The following is a 15,193-nucleotide window of genomic DNA, read 5'->3' as shown; positions in this document are numbered from 1 at the left end:
CCAGCCTCACCCACCTGCTTGATTTTGGGGCTCCCTGCTCCATCCCACAAGAAAACCCGGGTGCAAACCCCCCCCTGCCTTCCCACACGGGACAAGCAGCCCCAGCTCCACCTGACAGAGCTAACACTGGGGAATAAAGCAGGAGGCAAGATTGTTTATTACCGCAAGCAATTTTAATACAAAAATGTGTCTGGTTCTTTTAAACAATTCATTGGTAGAGCTTCAGTTTTGCCTCAATTTGAAACCAATTGAGAGAATCACACAGCAACACGGTCGGAGCCGGAGAGGAACAATATTTAATAAATACAGGAGCTGTGCAGAGCCCTCGTCTCCTGGTCACTTGGTCAGTTGGATTTTATTACAAAGAAAAAGGAGCGTACAAAAGCGAGACAGGACTTGCAGCGAGTGTGCTGGTGAGACTCATTTCAAGGACAAGCAACTGTGCGTGTAAGTCCAGATTTCTCCTAGGAGCAGAGTTCACATCAATCTCAGCCTGGCTGGAAGTGGAATGACCAGTTAAATAATAAATAGGAAACAAAGAGATGCAGATAAAACAGTGATTGTGTAAGGAACGCCGCGGGGCGGGCTGGTTAAGCCATCGATCCAGAAGAATCCTTGATTTTGGAGGGCCCACCACCTCTAAGGGATGCATCCCAGTGATCCAGACCTGCAATCCCACCCCGGATCCTCTGGTGTGAAGCCCCTCCTGAAACCCCTCCCCAAACCCTTCACCCTCGGTTTGTTCTTTAAAAACAAAAGTTGTCAGGACAGTATTTTCAAGACAGCAAAATTGTCACGGCCTTTGCTGTAGTGTGTGCAAATTTTATTAAAGTCAAACTCCGCTTTCTTCAGATAAAACCACATAGCTTTAAAAAAAATGGAAACATAAGCCCCAAGTCCCCTCACCTCATGTTTCTCTGGTTGAGGTATCTGTGATTTACAAAAAGAGAGTTCCTTGAACACTGCAGGATTCAGGTCTTTGCTTTTAAATATAATTTACCTTGCTGAGACAGCAAGTTAAGTTTATAAAGATGCATTTAGGAAACAATCCTAAAAGATAAAGCAGGTTCACACCCTGCACCGCGCAGAAATCCTATTTATATTTTAGTTTTTCTTTACACTTTCACATCTTGACCTTTTTTTTTTTTGCTTCCTTTTTTTTTTTTTAAATCTTTTTTCTTGATTTTTTTTTTTCTTTCTCTCCCACATTTCAGTTTTCCAGGCCCCTCTCTAAACAGGGGTCACCGAGAGGCAATTTTTTTTTTTATCTACATAAATATTCACATGAAAATAGTAAGTTACAAAAAAGAAAAAAAAAAAACCAAAAAAAAACAAACAGAAAAAAAAAAAAACCAAAACAAAAATAACCCAAATAAGGCAGCTTCATAACACAACTTTTCTTTTACACTTTTAACAATATAGTTTCTCCCATTTAGAATAAATATACATCCAATGTACGGAGCAGGGTTAAAAACTGGACACAGGTTGGGTGCTATTTTTTTTTCTGTTTGCTTTTCCTCCCTCTCCCCCTCGGGAGGGCGGCGGGTACAGTATTATCTCTTGGGGCCGGGAGTTTTCGGGGTGGCGGCGGGCGTTTTCTTGGACATGGTGGGGATTTTGGAGGGCTTGGCGGCGCCGCGGCGGGAGCCCTGCCCGCCGGCCGCGCTGCTCTCCGAGGTGTCCGAGCAGGCCGACTGCGTCTCCAGCAGGTCGAAGTCGGAGGCGTCGCTGCCCCGCCGGCTGCTGGCCCGGCTCCCCGTGCGGCTCCCGGCGCGGCTCGTGGGACGGCTGGCTGCCTTCTTGGGGTCTGCAAGAGAGCCCGCACAGCCCTCAGGAGGGAGGCTTGGTCCCACTGATGCACTGAGGTTTGCTCCTCCTGATGATGCCCTGAGGTTTGTTCCTCCTGATGCCCTGAGGTTTGCTCCTCCTGATGCCCTGAGGTTTGGTCCTCCTGATGCCCTGAGGTTTGTTCCCACTGATGCCCTGAGGTTTGTTCCCACTGATGCCCTTTATCCCTCCTGATGCCCTGAGGTTTGTTCCCACTGATGCCCTGAGGTTTGCTCCTCCTGATGCCCTGAGGTTTGTTCCCCCTGATGCCCTGAGGTTTGTTCCCACTGATGCCCTTTATCCCTCCTGATGCCCTGAGGTTTGTTCCCACTGATGCCCTAAGGTTTGTTCCTCCTGATGCCCTGAGGTTTGTTCCCACTGATGCCCTTTGTTACTCCTGATGCCCTGAGGTTTGCTCCTCCTGATGCCCTGAGGTTTGTTCCCCCTGATGCCCTGAGGTTTGTTCCCACTGATGCCCTTTATCCCTCCTGATGCCCTGAGGTTTGCTCCTCCTGATGCCCTTTATTCCTCCTGATGCTCTAAGGTTCGTTCCCACTGATGCCCTGAGGTCTGCTTCTCCTGATGCCCTTTATTTCCACCTGGTGCCTTTAAGTTCTGTTCCTCCCAATGCCCTTTGTTCCTCCTCATGCCCTGAGGTTTGCTCCTCCTGATGCCCTTCATCCCTCCTGACGCCCTAAGGTTTGTGCCCTTCATCCCTCCTGATGCCCTAAGGTTTGTGCCCTTCATTCCTCCTGATGCCCTAAGGTTTGTTCCCCCTGATGCCCCTCACTCCTCCCTATTCCCTAAGGTTTGCTCCTCCTGCTGCCCTAAATTTTCTTCCTCCTGATGCTCTTTAGTTCCCCCTGATGCCCTAAGGTGTGCTCCTCTTCATGCCTTTTGTTCCCCCTAATGCTCTAAATTTTCTTCCCCCTGATGCCCTAAGTTTTGCTCCTCCCGATGCCCTTTGCTCCTCCTGATGCCCTAAGTTTTTCTCCCCCTGATGCCCTAAGTTTTAGCTTTTCTTTTTTCCACATTCTGTACTGCATTAGTGTGTAACTCAGAACTTCATATCAAGTGTTAACAGTCAGTTCAGTCACACAAACAATCAATTTCCAGCCCCAGAACCAAGGACACCGCTGCAGCCTCAACCCCAAAAAGTGCAAACAGCAGGGATGGAGGGGAGCAACCTGGAAGGGTGGGGCTGCATCACCTGGAGCTGGAATTGGGACAATTAACCCAACATGGAAATGGACCAAACCTTATAAAAGTGTGAAAACTCGTGACTCAGGGTTCATCTTGGGCGTAGCCTTGGCCAGGCCCTTGTACTGCCCAAGGTGTATCCAATAAAGACATTTTAATAAATCCCTGCTTTATTCCTTTAACTCTGCCCAGCCCCTGTTCCAGGGAGCCTCTCCAGGCACCACTCCCCCATCCCCAGACCAACAGCAAAATCCCCAACCCCTCTGTGGGTGCTCCCACCAGCACCCCTGAGATGGGAGGTTCAACATCAGCGCTGATCCCTTCCCAAATTTCAGCCATTCCTCGGAATGCAGAGCCGTGCCAGCATCTCCTCCCCCACCGCCCATCCCTCAAATATTCTTGATTTTCCCCAGCGTGCCAGGGGGGAGTTTTCCCATCTTTTCCCTCTGCTCACCTGCCCGAGTGGTTTTGGCACCTGTTGAGACTGGGGAGGAGCTGTTACTGGTGTCCCCAGCCAGGGAGGTCCTGCTGGAGTGGAAGGTGGGGCGCTTCAGCTTGCTGCCCGCCGAGGGGGTCACCTTGGGAGGAAGCACACACAGGACATCCTTCAGCTGTCACCTGCACCCTGACAGGCCCAGGTCACACCCCAGATCAGATCCTCAGCAAAAATCTGGGCATTTAAGGAACCCCCATCTCAATGGTCAGGGAAGGCACAAGCTGCTGTTTATATAGGAATATATATATATATAAAGTAATTTATAAAATAAGGGTGAAGCCCAAATGCTGAAAATTTGGAGGGGAATGGCAGTTTGTGAGCTGCAGGCTGATGAAAGGGAATTTGTTGGGAAAAAGAAAATTCTGAGCAAAGCTGTTAAGAGGCAGCATCAGCTGGGCTGGAAACCTCCACAAAGGGAATGTGGAATACAGGAAAAATAGGGATTTTAGCATCCAAACAGCTCAGCAGCATTTTGGAAGGTCAAATCCAACTCAGGATCTCGAGCGGCACAACCCATTGTGGGCAGAGGTGCAGGGACAACCTGGTGCTGATATCCACACCCCTCCCAGTGCCCAGAGGCAGCCAAACTGGAAAAGTGATGGACAGGGACACAAACCACAGCAGCTCAGCTCTGGCTGCATCCTGACACGGTGCCTTTCCCCGACCTTTGAGATGCTGGAAGTGCAGCTGGCGTGGGGTGAAGCAGCACAACAGGCAACTCTGCTCCCACTGCTGCTGCAGGAAGCCAAGGGGAAGGTGCCAGCAGGGCGAGGGCACCTGGATCCAGCTGGAAAAGGCAGCTCCAGTTCCAGTTCACCATCCAAAGCTCTGGGTTTGGGGCAGAGCTGCAGGGAAGCGCCTGCCTGTGGTGTCCCCAGCCCTGGGGGTTTTAGGGGTGCTGCATCCCTGGAGAGATGGACACAGATCCCAGAGGGTATCTCACTCAGCTGGAGGGGTTTTCCTCCATCTCCTGCGATTTTGTGATTTTTGGGAACCTCAGAAATGTTGGAGTGTGATGAAACTGGAGCTGCAGGGAGAGAGGGGAAGCTGAGGGAATCAAAATCCATTAGCACGCGATTTTCAAGGTACCACTGTCATCATCAGAGATTTCGACTCTCATCCTTGATCCCATTTTAAAATAGGCAGCAAGCATCAATTTGGGGCAGTTGGGGAAGCGCTCCTGACCTCCTGGTGAATCAAATAAATCCATTTTCCACATGGAAGGACCACTGAGCAAGACACAGCTACCTCACCAGCGCAGGGAACACCGGGATCTACCCCGGCGCTTACCCACTCACAAGGGCAGGAAAAATCCACGAGGAGGCTGAAAACTTTGGGGAAACCCAAGTCTCAGCCCAAATTCATCCTCCTGGGAGCATCAAGGCGGTGGCTGGACACACCAGACGCGCTTCAAGGCGGTGATAAACACAAAACTGAGGCGGTGTGCTTACGGTGCATGCGCTGTAGCTGATTTTCAAGTCTCAACTCGGCTGCCGGGTTTCAATTTTTGGGGAAGCCAAACGCGGCCCCTTTCCAATAAAACCGGGAAAATCGACACATTTCTCACAAGCACGAGAGGGTGAACACGGTTTGGAAGCAGGTGAGGGTGAATTGAGAGCGTGCTTCACTTGGAAGCTGATTATTTCAATTTCAACCCGAGTTGGAGACCCATGAAAAACGCCAACAGTCGGAGCGTTAGCGGTGCTACAAGCGCTGCTCTACCGCGAGGAAAGCGTTAAGAGCAGGCAGGGCTTGGGATTTCTCGGTGCCAGGGGCACTCCAGCCTGCCAGCAGCTCCTGGGGGCTGGCAGACCATACTCTACCTCGGCGCTCGGGAGCTGGAAGTCGGGATAATCGATTCCCCTCAGGGGGGTGCCCGCTTTACTGTTTATCAACCAGGGTTTGTCATAACATCGGGAGAAGTGATGTGGAGTCTGTGAAATGGAAAAGCCAAGGAAGGGGGGGGAGAGGTGGGATGAGTGGTATAAAAAAAAAAATGAAAGAGAAATGGGAGAGTAACTGGAAAACGGCACGAAAACGGAGCGAGAACCAAACGGGAATTGCATAAATTAAAATAAATAAAGGGAAAAAACCCAAAAGGTGATGAAACAATGACATGGTGGGGGAGGAGAGATGAGGGGTGATGGTTTCCTCCTGACACCACAGCCCTGCCTCGGGCACCGGGAGCCTTCAGCTGCACGGCGAGCGCTGGGGACCCTCCTGCGGAGCCACAGGGATCCAAGTCCGGGCTGCAAACCTGGAAACCTGCAGCACCGCACCCCCACCCCACCTGGACACCAATGAGCACCTTCTAGAACCTTCCCCAAGCCCCCAAACCCCTCCTCCCTACACCTGCAGCTCCTCATCTGGGTTTTGGAGAGCGCCAGTGCCTGGAGGGAAGGGAAAGCTTCCCCCCTGCTCCCACCTTGGCTCCGCTGGCTGGGGTGGCTGGGGAGGAGGGCATGGAGGCGCAGCTGTGGTTGCTCTGGCTGGCACTGGAGCTGGATCTGGTGGGGGAGGCTGCTCGGGAGGAGGGTTTGGATCGGCGGCCCCGCGACCGGAACGGGGTCATCCCCTGCGAGGCTCCCTCGGGCAGGATGAACTTCTCCCGCAGCTCCAGGTTGGTCCTTCCTCGTGCTGGGAGGGGAGAGAGCAGAGCAGAACTCAGGTTTGGAGGGACTCAGCATCCTCGTCGGGGCTCAGGAGGCGCCAGGGCTGGGAGCAGCTTCTTTGGGCATCTCCCCACGCCCAGCTCTGAGCAGCAAGGCTGCCCTGGCTCTCCTGGATCAGCTCTTTGAGAAACTGGCTGATTAAAAGCTGCCCCAGGGCCAGGGATTCACACTCTGTTCCTCTCTGGTGCAAAAGCATCCCAATGGCCTTTAAACTCACCGTGTCACAAGAGAGGCCAATATGATCTTTAACGTGGCTTAAAAATAACAAAAGCAGCTTTGAAGGGCTGAGATTCTTGAGAATCTGAGAGAGATTCTGCTCTCTCACAGCTCTCCAGTCATTTTTTGGGGAGAGAGGAGAGAAAACCACCTTCCCAACTTTTCCAACCAGCCACTGAAAACCGACTTTTCGAAAACTTTCATCCAAATGCCTCAAAGAGCTGGAGGGTCTCCTTTTGACAAGCAAGGGGCAACCGAGCAGGGAGAAGGTCTGTGGGCTTCAGCTGACGTGTGCCAGAGTGCTTCATGCTCAGGGGTGGTCAAACAGAGAGCGAGGGCATGCACCGAGCCTTACGGGACACCGGAGGAATTCCGCGGCTGGCGGATTACGGACCAGAAAGCCAAGAAAGAATTGCAGGAGGGAAGCACCACGCTGAGATAAGCAAGGGATAGAAACAACCTCGATGTCAGCTGCAAAGCGTGAAGGGCGGAGGAGGAGCAGGAAAAGCCTGAGGGCTCTCCCCAGAGCTCGCTGTAAATCATGCTGCTTTCAGCAGCAGCCGTCGGGCAGCCGGGGCACGGAATGCAGCAGCTTGAACAAGACACAGCCGAAGCAATTAACACCCCAGAGACCCCAGGGAAACGTGGAGCACTCTCCAAAACATGCTCTGGTCCTGGCCAGCCCCTGGCTAATCCTGCTCTGTCCCCTGGGCATGGCTCTGGTCCAGCCCAGTGGTTCCGACCACTGCCAAACAACCTCAGGGTTTTGGGAGGAGGTGGCCCCAGCTCCACTTGCTGAGGTCTTAAAACACAAGGAAAACACAACCCTTCCCTCTTTCCCTGGATAAACACTGCCAGGTTAGCTGCAGCATCACCAAATCTGGTGATTCCAAATTCTTGGTTTGCCTTGGATCTGTTTTCTCCAGCTCCTGCCCATCTGGACAATGACCCACGCTGGTGACCCAGCCACGTCATCCAAACTCCCCTCTGTGGGTGGGAAGACTCTGATTGCACCAAGCCTTACCTCTGCACGGGTCATTCTTCACTAGAAACTCGTCCAGGGCCATCCATCCTCCCCCCACACGGACCATGACCGTGCTCCTCAGGATCCGGACCAGCCGCAGCTGCTGGGAATCGCCGAACTGTGGGGCAAGGACAAGGTCAGGGAAGGGGGAACAACCAGGGCACCACGGCTCCTTCCCTGCCCAGGCTGCACCAAAGGCTTTCAGCCACCTATTCCACAGCTTAAAGGCTTCTCCAGACAGGTTCTTCTGGAATAAGTGAGAGGGAATCCCAATCGATGAGGAGTTTTCCTGTCTGGTTGGAAGACGCTTTACTTTTAAAGCTGTTTTTTCAGAGCAACAAAGGAGATTTTAGAATTTGGGGTTGGATGGGTTTTCTCAGCCAGAACTGCAGTTCTTTCCTCTTTTTTTGTGAAGGAGATAGAGGCTGGCACTGCCCTGACCCTCCTGGTGCAGCCCCACGTGGGAAGGAGCCGGCTGATTCAGCAGGACAAGCCGAGCCAGACACCTCTGATCACCACCAAGTCTGAAACCCAGGGATTCCCCTGAGCCTCAGACTTGACCCCACCAGCCACAAAGCCCCTGCTGCAGCAATTGCCCAGTGAGGATGTTTGGGTGAGTGCAGAGTGATGGGAATCCAGGCAGGAATCCCCAGCAATGTTGATTAGTGATTGCGATGTTCATTAGTGGTTTGAAATGCCTGTGATATCAAAAAAGTGCACCCCCAGATCAAAAGCATGTGTTTGTAAAGCTCCCCTAAATCTCCAAGCCCAGGCTCCTGGGTGTCTGCCAGACCTGGGAGGGACATGGAGAGCCTGGCTTGGATGTGGCAGCTCTGCATCCAGGTCTGCAGAGCACCTGCAGGGATGAGAAGACATGAGAACCAGGTTTTGGAGGGAAGACCCTCTCCAGAATGGTTTAAAAAAGGGGAAAAAAAACCAAACAGGAACATTTTCTGTGGGTGGAGATGCAAAAAAAATAAGAGATTCAGTGAAAACAGAGAATGCAAAGTGACTGGGGTGGGTCAGGGCAGGAGGTGACATCTCTGACCCACAGGGATATGGGACCTGGACCGCTGGTGGATCTCCCTGCTTGAGGGTCCCACCAAGCTGTCCTTGTCTCAGTTAAAGAGCTGCCACTGTGCTCACAGGCAGGGGAGGGAGCAGGGAAACTTTTTCCTTCTCTCCAGGCTCTGCAAGAGGTGTCCTTCAAGAGCCAACCCCAGGGACGAATTAATTCTCATTATTTTTTAGTTTTTGTTGAAGACATCTCTATAATCACTGCCTAAATTAAAGTTAGAGCTCACAGGAATCATCCACTTCCAACACCCAAGTTTGTTTCATTTTGGGCATCTTTTGGGGCATCTTTTTTGGGTGGGCACCATCACTGCATGTGAAAAAGAAGCTCTTTTGAATCTGGGCAGGGGCAGTGGGGACATCAGAGGGACACAGGGTGCTCCAGCCCTGCTCAGAAGGAGGCTGGGCTTATCTCAGGTCACAACACTCAGGATACATGCAGGTTCTGGGAGGGGAGCCTTGCCCCAGTGAGGAGTTACTCAGTGGCAGTAGCAGGGATGAGGGTTTAGTTGTCCTACAGGATTACTCAGCACTCTCATTCCATGGTGATTGCAGTCCAAACCCACCCCGAGCCTGGTGCAGGCTGTGCCCCTCAGGAGAACACATCCAGTGACCATGAACATCCCCAATAAATCCAGGGGAGGATCCCAGAGAGAAAAATCTCTGCATTTTGGCCAAATCCTGCTTTTTCCATCAGATTTTTTCTGCCCAATTTTTTTTTTTTTTTTTTTTTTGGGGGGTGGCACTCCTCTGTACCAGGCTCCCAGATCACATCCTCCCACAGCACCACAGGACAGAGCAGCATCACAACACACAGAGCTACGGTGGTTAAAAAAATTCCAGAGGTGAGAGACAGCACCACAAGGTAAACTGTACCTGATTGCCGAGGAAGAACTATGGAGGGAGAGGAGTTGTGTAGGGAGAGGGAAAGGGGAGAGGGGAGGAAAGTCCAGAGGAAGAGGAGGGGAAAGAAAAACAAGAAAAACATTTATGGGATTAACAGTGCAACAATCATGAAATCTGTTAACTGCAGGAGTTAGAAATCTGGGGGGGTTTGGGCTATCTGGGGGGAAGGAGAAGCTCTGGGAGCTTGGGGCCAGTGCTGCTGGAGGGGGATCAGCTCCTCCCAGCTGGAACATCAACCCCAAACCCAGCTGGGGCAGGAAAGTGGGAATCCTGCCGCCACTTCACCTCGGTGAAGGCTTTGAAACGCAACCAGCAGCTGGTTACAAAGAGATTCTGTCAGGAAATTCTTCTCCCTTCTTCGGGAGCCAGCTAAGAAAAACACAGGCACAAGGTACACTCGTCCAGGAGGGAAACTTCAAGGGCGGCTCCAGCCCAGTGAATGCAGCACTTGACGGGGCCCCAGGGCTGCCTGCCCCAGAACAGGGACACTTTTATGTTCTCCCAGCTCAGGGAACGCCCTGGGGCCGAGGATGGAGCTGGGAAAACACATCCCAGCCGCCTCTGCCAGTGCCAGGGGATGATGAGGTCTCTGCCTCACCCTGGGTCCCCCACCCTGTGCCAAGCTGGGCACCCCCTGGGTGATGCCCCCTCCCTCGGTGGGAAGGGGAAGGAGGATCTGGGGAGGTTTCCATCCCCCCCTCTGCCTTACCCGGTATTTGTTCTCGCCGATCTGCTCCACTTGGAATCTCTTGGCACACTTGCACTGGGCCACTTGCCTGGTGACCTGCCACCACCAACAGGAGAGGTGAGCAAGCAGGATTTTGGGAGTCTGATAAAACAGCCCCAAGCAGCCTTTCCTTCTAAAACACGCTCAGTTCCAACCAATTAACTTGGCTCAGCACCACCAAAATCATCTTTTAATCGAATTTTTCTCTTCCCCGCTGCCTAAACCGCCCCCCAACCCTGCTGAGCACCCCCTTTTTTTGGTGCTTCACCTCATCCTCGATCTTGTCAGCATCAGTGGTGGGTCTGTAGGCGTCCTTGTTGGGATGGAGGGCAGCCACAAACTCGTAGTAGTCGATGTAGCCGTCACCATCGCGGTCAAAGATATCGGCCACCGCCGTCATCTCCAGCTTGGTGGTGGGGAATTCTGGAAGGAGAAGGAAATGAGGAGAGGATGAGCTCCTCAGCCAGAGAGCAGCAAGGCTGGTTCCCCAGGCTGGGGACTCACTGGAAGCCAGGATGCCGTCGATGAATTCCTGCCGGGTGATCTTCCCGTCCTGGTCCTTGTCGATGCGCCGGAAGAAATCCATCACCCGGGACTTCTTGTGGTTCATCCAGCGCATGTACTTCTTCCTCCAGACGTCAAAGTCGAAGTTTGCAAACTCCTTCAACTGGAAGGAAAACCCAGGGAGGGTCAGTGGGGGAAATCCCAAAGGAGCAGCACTCACAGATCCACCCTGAAACGCCCCTGGGTGAGCTCCCGGCGCCACCGCTCCCTGCCCGCCCTCCTGGGAAGGCTCATCCGGATTTTTCCAGATCATTCCCAGTGAGGGCTTTGCCCAGACTGAATTCCCAGCACAGGACACACAGCGGAGCCAACAGCCAGCACGTGGATGGTGCATCCCAGGAGCCGGGGATGCAGCGCTGCCCACGCTGCTGGGGGGACACACAGGCAGGGAGGATCAGCTACAGGCACACAGACACACACACACAGCCCGTCTGCTCGGCCTTCTGGGGAGGCTTCCTCACCCCAGGGACTTGCCAGGCAGGAATTCCCACTGCCAGCATCAATCTGGGCACGGATCTCCCCTCTCCCTTTCCCTCTGAGCAGCCGAGAAGGGATTTATTGCTCATCTTCCAACTTCACAAGTCCCAGCCTAACACCCTCCAATTTAAACACCCTTCTTATCTCCCCCCACCCCAAAAGGACCCCACCAGCTCAAGCAGCTCACACCAAGGGTAAGACAACAATTTTAAGGTTTTTTTGGTTTGGTTTTTTTTTTTTTGTCTCTCTCTAAACATTCTTGGGGTGAAAAGCAACAAAGAAAAAACATGGATACGAAGGAACTGAACTGACCTACAGCAAAAGCAACAGAAAACAAAAAAACCACTCACTTCTGGGCATAGCTGCTTTGTTAAGCATAAATAAAAACAAAAATGACATTAGATGGTTGGATAAAATAGAGACAGTAATTGTTAAACTAATTATTAGGAGGAAAGCAGGGCCTGGCTGTCATTAACTCTACAGATACCAAATACAGGGGCATAAAGCTGGATAATGTGCAGTTAATTACTTAATTACCAAAGGGTTTTTAGCCTTAATATTTTAGGAATATTTGATTTCTGAAAAGGCAGCAGGAACTGCCTGTAAGAGCTGAGGCAACACTGATTTAAAATGCTTCTTGCACCTCTGTGGGGATGAACTCCCAGCTCCCTCCCTGCCTGGAGCCACCAGGGGCTGTTACCTCCTCCAGCCTGTCCAGGGCATCGTTGAGCTTCCTCTGCCTCTCCAGGGCCAGCAGCCAGACCTGCTGCCAGCGTGCTGAGAGCTGGTTTATCCTGGGATTCTTCGTTTCTGACTGGGAGATAATGGGCATGCTGGGGGGAGCAGCCTGCCCCAAGCATTTCCCTGGAAAAAACGGGAGAGGAGTTGCTTGAGGTGCTGTTCATGGAATCTGAAGAGCAGCAGTGAAAGGTGTTTTGTGTTTTTGGAAGGGAAAACCCCCCCAGCCTTGCTGGCTGCTGTCCCCAGGTAGGAGGACAGGGTGACAGACAGCTCTACACCCACATCCCTCAGGAATTCACACTGGACTCTGGCTTCAAGAAACCACATTAAAGCACCCCAAAACTTCATCCCAGAGAGGGAGGGAGAGGGGAGCAGTGCTGGCCCAAGCACCCCAGGACCAGCACCCCCAGCCTGGCTGTTTTGGGAAATGTCACCTGGATTCTCCCCTCCTGACGAGGCTCAGCCGCCTTCCTGGTGGCTGTCAGCGCAGGATGCCTCGTTAATTGATAATCAAAGCTAATTATCTTCCTAGGAATTTCATTTCCTGCCATGCCAGGACCCAGAGCAGACTCACTGTTGCTGCGGGATTTGTCGATGAAGGGCCCGTGGGGAGGCTCCGTCGCTTTTCTTTTGTAAGTTTTCGTCACCCGGTCCACGTCCGGCTGTTTCCGTGTCATCTCCTCCATAAAGGACTGTCAAAACACAGAAAGGATGAAGAAAACCCTTTGTCACTTCAGCCCTTTTTGCTTTCCAACCCTCACTGGGACAGGCCTGTAGAGGGAGGTGAGCATCAAGCACCAGCAATTGGGGATTGTGGCTGAGCTGCTGCTCAGTGCTGGCTTGGGTTTGCCAGGGCTGGAGATCCTCCCTGGGCTGGTTTTGCTCCAGCTGGGAATAAGGAATTCCAGGAGAAGGCAGTGCCTCCTCCACCCAGGCAGCCAGGGGAAGCCTCCCTCCCCTGCCCTGTCCTGAGCTCAGCTCGGGGCTCACCTGGTGCTCGGAGATGAGCGCTTTGACCTGATCGATATTCTGGGGGATGGGGTCTTGGTCTCGCTGGATCAGGGTGGTCTCAGCCCACTGGATCCAAGCCAGGAGCTCCTCCAGAAGCTCTGCATTGGCCACCAGCTCAGAAAGCGCCGACTCTAACCTCTGCTGGTGCTGCTTTGCCCACGTGAGAACCTGTTGGAAATGCGGGGTGAAACCCTCAGCACGGAAAACCCGGAGCAGGACCAGCACTCCGTGGCCATCCCTGGAACCCCCTCAGCCTGGAGCCACCCCTGCAGGACTCACCTCCTCGAACCTGGCCCGGATGATGGTGATCCAGTGCTTGATGGTGGTGATGCAGTCGGGGTGGCAGGCGCCCAGGATCACCTCGCCCATCCCCACCGCCGCGTTCACGTCCACCCTCTTCTCCTCCACTTTCTTCATGAACTCCTGCAAGCCCCAAAGGAATTACTTGCTGGTATTGCCCCCTCTAAACTTGCCCTGGGTTGTGTTTTGGAGTTCCCCCTTACCTTGTGGGCATCGATGAGGGCCTGCAGGGCCTCGGCGTCGTCGGGCAGCGCTCCCCGAAAGCGCAGGGACTGCTCCGCTTCCGAGAGCCACTCCAGCAGCATGTGCACGGCTGTCCTGAACTCCTCAGCCTGCAGCAACAACAGCACGGCCTTCTGTCAGCCCTCCTCCCCCCAAACAGGCTGCTGCAGTCACTCCTGGCAGCTGGGGGGCTGAAAAGGGCTTTAAAAATGCTTAAAAAGGGGGAAAAAGCCCTGTTTGGGGCTGGGTTTTGGGCTGCTCTGGCACCTCCCTCCGCTCGGCATCAGCTGCACTGAAGAAGGAAATGTTTTTAAAAACAGCACAAGTGCTGTATCCTGAGCAATTTGGCACCTGGGTAGTTTATTCTGTAAATTGCCTACTTGAAGTAAAAGCTGCTTAAGAGCCTTTGACCTTTTTGGTTGGTTTTTTTTCCATTTTTTTAGCTCCAATCGAGTCTCTCTGGACAGTGGCAAACACCGGCCTGGCCCGCCTGATCACTGCTGTGCACATCAGTGAGATCTTTTCAAACCAGCCTTTATCTGCTCCTTTTTTGGGAAAAACAACCAGCAACAGCCTGATACCACCCTCACTGCTTCTCAAGAACCACTGCAGGACCGGCGTGTGCTACCTGGAGAAGGCAAAACCTCTTCCCCCGGAACCCGGCAAAGCATCCCAAGGATTTCCAGCCGTGGGTTTCCTCCTCACCTGCTTGAGGGCCTGCTCCAGGCGGGTCTGTTTGGACACAGACAGCTTGCAGACCGTGTCCCAGCGGTTGCTCAGCTCCTGCAGCTGCACCTTCACCCAGGTGGTGTCGTCCCGGCTGTTGTCGATGAGCTCCCGGCCCGAGCGCTTCAGCACCTGCACCGTCCCCGTGCGCTTCCCCAGCTCCTTCTGGAACACCTGCATGGACACAGCAGCAGCTGAGCAAGGTCAGGCAGCCCCACTGCTGCCACCTTCCCAGGGATGTGAAAGTTCTCCCCGTTTTTTTGGCTGTTTTTTCCCCCTCTTTATCCGCTGTGGGAAAGCAGGACAAGCAGGACATCAACTCTGTGTCTGTTCTTTGGCTCTTGGGGAGGATGAATCCATTCTCATTATTTTTCAGTTTTTGTTGAAGACATTTCTATAATCACTGCCTAAATTAAAGCCAGAGCTCTCAGGAGTCATCCACTTCCAACACCCAAGTTTGTTTCATTTTGGGCATCTTTTGGGCCATCTTTTTGCCCCACTCAGGACTCAGAGAAGAGCTGCTCTCACCTTGTGAGCATCCATCAGGTTCATGACCAGATCCAGGTCCCCGTGGACAGGCTGGTCCTCAGCTAACTGGGGCTCCACCTTGTAGAGCCAATCCACCAGAGCCTGCAGAGCATCCATGAACTGCCCAGAGAACAGAAGGGCCTCCTCCAGCTTGTGCTGCCTGGAAAACAAACACCCCAGTGAGCTCCCACCAGCAAACCCACCTCCTTTTGTCACACCCCAGGGACCCCACACCTGCCCTGTGGCACTGCTGGGGCAGCCTTGGGGCTGGGCTCACCTTTCCACAGATTTTCCACACACTGTGTCCCACTTATCCCGGACTTCTCCCAGCAGATTGTCCAGCTTTTGAGTGTCATCTGGAAGCAAGGCTTTTTCTTTGAGGGCTCTGCCTGTCCTGATGGTGGTGTCATACACAGGCTGCTTCCCACCCAGGGTCTTCTGGAACTCCTGGGAAATGGAGAGAAAACAAAACTGCTTCAGAA

The 15,193-nt window shown here is 53.0% G+C and overlaps 1 protein-coding gene across 8 annotated transcripts in view; it reads right to left on the bottom strand.

The window, feature by feature from the left end:
- Nucleotides 1-167: 167 nt before the first annotated feature.
- The window catches only part of MACF1 (microtubule actin crosslinking factor 1), a 131,661-nt gene continuing 116,635 nt past the window's right edge, over nt 168-15,193 (bottom strand). For 5 of the 8 annotated variants that reach the window (XM_084222735.1, XM_084222739.1, XM_084222734.1 and 2 more), the window contains 18 exons: nt 14,989-15,158; nt 14,712-14,871; nt 14,163-14,357; nt 13,439-13,567; nt 13,215-13,358; nt 12,915-13,103; nt 12,499-12,616; nt 11,884-12,047; nt 10,647-10,809; nt 10,411-10,565; nt 10,125-10,199; nt 9,386-9,403; nt 8,229-8,291; nt 7,436-7,553; nt 5,949-6,160; nt 5,347-5,457; nt 3,482-3,605; nt 168-1,807 (listed from right to left, as the gene is read on the bottom strand). In XM_084222735.1, coding sequence (XP_084078861.1) covers nt 1,554-1,807; nt 3,482-3,605; nt 5,347-5,457; nt 5,949-6,160; nt 7,436-7,553; nt 8,229-8,291; nt 9,386-9,403; nt 10,125-10,199; nt 10,411-10,565; nt 10,647-10,809; nt 11,884-12,047; nt 12,499-12,616; nt 12,915-13,103; nt 13,215-13,358; nt 13,439-13,567; nt 14,163-14,357; nt 14,712-14,871; nt 14,989-15,158 — 2,562 coding nt within the window. In that variant the 3' untranslated portion in view covers nt 168-1,553. The remainder of the gene's footprint in view (nt 1,808-3,481; nt 3,606-5,346; nt 5,458-5,948; nt 6,161-7,435; nt 7,554-8,228; nt 8,292-9,385; nt 9,404-10,124; nt 10,200-10,410; nt 10,566-10,646; nt 10,810-11,883; nt 12,048-12,498; nt 12,617-12,914; nt 13,104-13,214; nt 13,359-13,438; nt 13,568-14,162; nt 14,358-14,711; nt 14,872-14,988; nt 15,159-15,193) is intronic. The other 3 variants (XM_084222741.1, XM_084222737.1, XM_084222740.1) reach the window with 2 other exon arrangements.

This window comes from Fringilla coelebs (assembly GCF_963513975.1).
Source record: "Fringilla coelebs genome assembly, chromosome: 28".
In the NCBI taxonomy this organism is placed as follows: domain Eukaryota; kingdom Metazoa; phylum Chordata; class Aves; order Passeriformes; family Fringillidae; genus Fringilla; species Fringilla coelebs.
Note: the sequence above shows the minus strand (reverse complement) of the source record. Positions and strands in the feature narration are given on the sequence as shown.